This window comes from Trichomycterus rosablanca, chromosome 3 (genome assembly GCF_030014385.1).
Source record: "Trichomycterus rosablanca isolate fTriRos1 chromosome 3, fTriRos1.hap1, whole genome shotgun sequence".
NCBI classification, from domain to species: domain Eukaryota; kingdom Metazoa; phylum Chordata; class Actinopteri; order Siluriformes; family Trichomycteridae; genus Trichomycterus; species Trichomycterus rosablanca.
In genome coordinates, this window is record NC_085990.1 from 38,076,623 (window position 1) to 38,082,622 (window position 6,000).

Consider the following 6,000-nt stretch of genomic DNA (forward strand, 5'->3'; position numbering starts at 1 on the left):
GCTGAGGGAACATTTGGGTGGATTGTTAAGGGAACGTTTGGGTGAACTGCTGAGGAAACATTTGGGTGGATTGTTAAGGGAACGTTTGGGTGAACTGCTGAGGAAACATTTGGGTGGATTGTTAAGGGAACGTTTGGGTGAACTGCTGTGGAAACATTTGGGTGGATTGTTAAGGGAATGGTTGGGTGAACTGCTGAGGGAACATTTGGGTGAATTGTTAAGGGAATGGTTGGGTGAACTGCTGAGGAAACATTTGGGTGGATTGTTAAGGGAATGGTTGGGTGAATTGTTGAGGGAACATTTGGGTGGATTGTTAAGGGAATGGTTGGGTAAATTGTTGAGGGAACATTTGGGTGGATTGTTAAGGGAACGTTTGGGTGAACTGCTGAGGAAACATTTGGGTGAATTGTTAAGGGAATGGTTGGGTGAACTGCTGAGGAAACATTTGGGTGAATTGTTAAGGGAATGGTTGGGTGAACTGCTGAGGGAACATTTGGGTGAATTGTTAAGGGAATGGTTGGGTGAATTGTTGAGGGAACATTTGGGTGGATTGTTAAGGGAATGGTTGGGTGAACTGCTGAGGAAACATTTGGGTGGATTGTTAAGGGAATGGTTGGGTGAACTGCTGAGGGAACATTTGGGTGAATTGTTAAGGGAATGGTTGGGTGAATTGTTGAGGGAACATTTGGGTGGATTGTTAAGGGAATGGTTGGGTGAATTGTTGAGGGAACATTTGGGTGGATTGTTAAGGGAATGGTTGGGTAAATTGTTGAGGGAACATTTGGGTGGATTGTTAAGGGAACGTTTGGGTGAACTGCTGAGGAAACATTTGGGTGAATTGTTAAGGGAATGGTTGGGTGAACTGCTGAGGAAACATTTGGGTGAATTGTTAAGGGAATGGTTGGGTGAATTGTTGAGGGAACGTTTGGGTGAACTGCTGAGGGAACATTTGGGTGGATTGTTAAGGGAACGTTTGGGTGAACTGCTGAGGAAACATTTGGGTGGATTGTTAAGGGAATGGTTGGGTGAACTGCTGAGGAAACATTTGGGTGGATTGTTAAGGGAATGGTTGGGTGAATTGTTGAGGAAACATTTGGGTGGATTGTTAAGGGAATGGTTGGGTAAATTGTTGAGGAAACATTTGGGTGGATTGTTGAGGGAACGTTTGGGTGAATTGTTGAGGGAACATTTGGGTGGATTGTTAAGGGAACGTTTGGGTGAATTGTTGAGGGAACATTTGGGTGGATTGTTAAGGGAATGGTTGGGTGAATTGTTGAGGGAACATTTGGGTGGACTGTTAAGGGAATGGTTGGGTGAACTGCTGAGGAAACATTTGGGTGGATTGTTAAGGGAATGGTTGGGTGAACTGCTGAGGGAACATTTGGGTGAATTGTTAAGGGAATGGTTGGGTGAATTGTTGAAAACCCAAACGTTTTCTCAACGATCCACCCAACCATTACCTCAACAATTCACCCAACCATTCCCAACAATCTACCCAAACGTTTCCTCAACGTCCCCCCCTCACGTTCCTTCAACATTCCCCCCTCACGTTCCTTCACGAACGTTCTCTCAACGTTCCTTCACGAACGTTCTCTCAACGTTCCTTCACGAACGTTCCCCCAACGTTTCCACACGAACGTTCCCCCTAACGTTCCCCCCGAACGTTCCCTCAACGTTCCTTCATGAACATTCCCCAACATTTCCCCACGAACGTTTCCCCAACGTTCCCCCACAAACTTCCCTCAACGTTCCTTCATGAACGTTCCCCCAACGTTTCCACACGAACGTTCCCCCAACGTTTCCACACGAACATTCCCCCAATGTTCCCCCCGAACATTCCCCCAACATTTCCCCACGAACGTTCCCCTAACGTTCCCCCACGAACGTTCCCTCAACGTTTCTTCATGAACGTTCCCCCAATGTTTCCACACGAACGTTCCCCCAACGTCCCCCCACGAACGTTCCCTCAACGTTCCCCCACGAACGTTCCCTCAACGTTCCCCCACGAACGTTCCCTTTACGTTCCTTCATGAACGTTCCTCCAACGTTTCCACATGAACGTTCCCCCAACGTTCCCCCCGAACGTTTCCCGAATGTTCCCCCACGAACGTTCCCTCAACGTTCCTTCACGAACGTTCCCCCACTAACGTTCCCCCAACGTTTCCACACGAACGTTCCCTCAATGTTCTCCCTCAACGTTTCCTCAACGTTCATTCACGAATGTTCCCCCAACGTTCCCCCCGAACGTTCCCCCACCCCCCCCACCACCGAAAAAAGAGCTATTCTAAGAAAAAGAAAGTTGTTTCTAAGGTATCTCCTGTCGTGTAATATAAACGTTTTTTCAAAAATCCACTCAAACGTTTTCTCAACAGTTGAGGGAGTTGGCTAGATTGTTGGGAATGGTTGGGTGAATTGTTGAGGGAACATTTGGGTGGATCGTTGAGGGAACGTTTGGGTGAATTGTTGAGGGAACATTTGGTTGGATCGTTAAGGGAATGGTTGGGTGAATTGTTGAGGGAACATTTGGATGGATCGTTGAGGGAACGTTTGGGTGGATTGTTAAGGGAATGGTTGGGTGAATTGTTGAGGGAACATTTGGGTGGATTGTTAAGGGAATGGTTGGGTGAATTGTTGAAAACCCAAACGTTTTCTCAACGATCCACCCAACCATTCCCAACAATCTACCCAAACGTTTTCTCAATGATCCACCCAACCATTACCTCAACAATTCACCCAACCATTCCCAACAATCTACCCAAACGTTCCCTCAACGTTCCCCCCTCACATTCCCCCCTCACGTTCCTTCAACGTTCCCCCACGAACGTTCCCCCAACGTTTCCACACAAACGTTCCCCTGACCGTTCCCTCAACGTTCCTTCACGAACATTCCCCCAACATTTCCCCACAAACGTTCCCCCAACGTTCCCCCACGAACGTTCTCTCAACGTTCCTTCATGAACGTTCCCCCAGTTTCCACACGAACGTTCCCCCACGAACGTTCCCTCAGCGTTCCTTTACGAACGTTCCCTCAACGTTCATTCACGAATGTTCCCCCAACGTTCCTTCACGAACGTTCCCCCAACGTTCCTTCACGAACGTTCCCCCAACCATTCCCAACAATCTACCCAAACGTTTTCTCAACGATCCACCCAACCATTACGTCAAAAAAAAAGAGCTATTCTATGAAAAAGAAAGTTGTTTCTAAGGTATCTCCTGTCGTGTAATGTAAAAGTTTTTTCAAAAATCCACTCAAACGTTTTCTCAACAGTTGAGGGAATTTTTGGCTAGATTGTTGGGAATGGTTGGGTGAATTGTTGAGGGAACATTTGGGTGGATTGTTGAGGGAACGTTTGGGTGAATTGTTGAGGGAACATTTGGGTGGATTGTTAAGGGAATGGTTGGGTGAATTGTTGAAAACCCAAACGTTTTCTCAACAATCCACCCAACCATTACCTCAACAATTCACCCAACCATTCCCAACAATCTACCCAAACGTTCCCTCAACGTTCCCCCCTCACGTTCCTTCAACGTTCCCCCCGAACGTTCCCCCACGAACGTTCCCTTAACGTTCCTTCACGAACATTCCCCCAACATTTCCCCACGAACGTTCCCCCAACATTCCTCCACGAACGTTCCCTCAACGTTCCTTCATAAACGTTCCCCCAACGTTTCCACACGAACGTTCCCCCAACGTTTCCACACGAACGTTCCCCGAACGTTCCCCCCCGAACGTTCCCTCAACATTCCTTCACGAACATTCCCCCAACATTCCCCCACGAACGTTCCCCCAACGTTCCTTCATGAACGTTCCCCCAACGTTCCCCCCGAAAGTTCCCCCAATGTTCCCTCAACCCCCCCCACCCCCCTAGCAATTACCGGATAGCAATTACAAATATATTGTCTGGCCCTTTAAGAATGTTAAGTGCACTATAGGGCGCAGGGAGCGAGTGTGTAGGGAAGATGTCGGAATTTATCGTTTCCGTCTGTGCTCGAGTTCTTCTGTTGTTTTGCACTGAGCTTGTGTGACATTAAATAAAGCGTTCTCGTTAAACCCCCCTCACGTTTGGACTTTATACATTATTATGTATATGTCGCCACAACATTTACATTAATATTTTTTTACCGTATAGAACTCAGTTCTGTAACACAGGCAGAACTAATCGTTAATGTTACTGTGTAACTATTACAACATTTCATGCATTTTAATCAGCGTTCTGCTTCATGCACTTTATTATTATTTAACAGCTTTGTTTGTTGTTTAATTGCTGTTTGCTCCTTGTTTACTGCAGAGTTAGTTCATGCAATTTTATAAATTTTTGGTTGTTTATTGGCCAAGAACAAGAAATACTATAATAGAAGATAACTAAATAAATGAGTCTCGGACGGGCGATCATCCAGTATAAACTAACACGACCACGTACAACATCCAGTACAGAAATCACTCCCCATAATGTTTTTTACAGATTGAGCAAATATCTATACATGCACATCACATATACAAACACAAGAGTCAGAACAACAGGAGACACACCGTTATGTTATTATTACTGTTTATAACACTTGTGCTTGATTTACACTGTTTATATATGAAGTAAATACATGCATGTCAGCGCGTGCATGCGCTTGTATGTATTTCCGTTTTCCAATATTGGTTTTTGAAACGAATAACGACTCGTTTTCTAGTTTTTCAACTTTGGGATTTGAAGTGAAAAACGAATGACCAAAGGTACACGGAGCTGGAACCTTTTGTCTGGACTTGTTTTCACCATTCTCTACAGAATACATTATTCTGCTGTTCATCTGACACTTTGAATCCGAACCATCTCCAAATAATTGAGCCATTATTATTCTTTTTACTAAGCAGCTCCTCCACCGTCTCCATGCTATCATGGGAGTTTTACTTACAGAAATGTGTTCTGAGGGCAGAAAAGATCGGCGGTGGGGAGGGAGGGGTGAGTTGTGTTCAGTGAGTGAGAGAGGCGGGGCAGGTGAACATGCACAGAGACTAACTGGGAGAAGAGAAAGACGAACTGTCAGATCTAATTGGAACGCAACATCTATATCGATATTTTATAAAATCTCGATATATCGCCCAACCCTAATAGATACCCTTTAAAACGTAAATTTTAAACTTCAACTGTATTTTTCAAGATTTTAGTGAAAACTAGAACCATTTATCAAAACAGCAGAAAATACTCACAAACAAAAGAAGCCATGACGATATGACACCAAACATTTTACTTAAACTACACTGCAAATGTATTTCTCTAATCTAGACTCACCTCTTTTAAAAACTGTTCAAACTGTTGATCCAACTCCTCTTGGGTCAGTCGATAAGCCATTATCATTCAGTGCTTAACGTTTGCTCGGTTTCTTCAAACACATACTGAAGCAGAGATCACTACCAACCTAGCATTCAACACCACTCAGTTTAACCTTCCAGCTAACAGTAGTGTTTGATAACTACCTATTGTCAATGGCAACGTCTGAAGGTGAGCTAATAAAGCCAATAATCTAAATTAAATATCCCCAAAGAGTTAAAATGATGTAAATTAAAACTATTTGTCTGTTTCTGTGCATTTAACGGTAGTTCAGTGCGTTTGTTGTTAGACGCGAATACTGGCTGAATCCCAAATGCAGTATATAGACTGTAAACTGATTCTACTAGATTGGGAGCCGACTCTTACGAGTCGATTCACGGAACGGATTGAAAACTAGGAGTCAACTCTAAATCTGTACAGTAGACGTTGTATAGGTAAACTGACTTACTTGGACTGAAATTCAGCAAAATGAATAATGGAAAAAATCGTCGAAAACTATTGCCAACATTGGTCGGTCAGTTATAATGTAAAATAACTGTAAAGCGTGTAGCATGTGTACTTATTACTAATCCATTTAACTAAATACAATAAAACGTTACAGATTTGTTGTTTATTCAATACTATGTAATTAAGAGGCCAAGTAAACCGACAGTACCGAATAAAAAAAATTAAGCTTGGT

At 43.9% G+C, this 6,000-nt stretch overlaps 1 protein-coding gene across 3 annotated transcripts in view; it reads right to left on the bottom strand.

Annotated features, from left to right (window-relative positions):
- Window positions 1–5,426, bottom strand: part of cep162 (centrosomal protein 162) — a 59,403-nt gene extending 53,977 nt beyond the window's left edge. For all 3 annotated transcript variants that reach the window (XM_062991272.1, XM_062991271.1, XM_062991270.1), the window contains exon 1: window positions 5,283–5,426. In XM_062991272.1, coding sequence (XP_062847342.1) covers window positions 5,283–5,348 — 66 coding nt within the window. In that variant the 5' untranslated portion in view covers window positions 5,349–5,426. The remainder of the gene's footprint in view (window positions 1–5,282) is intronic.
- Between the last annotated feature and the right edge of the window lie 574 nt (window positions 5,427–6,000).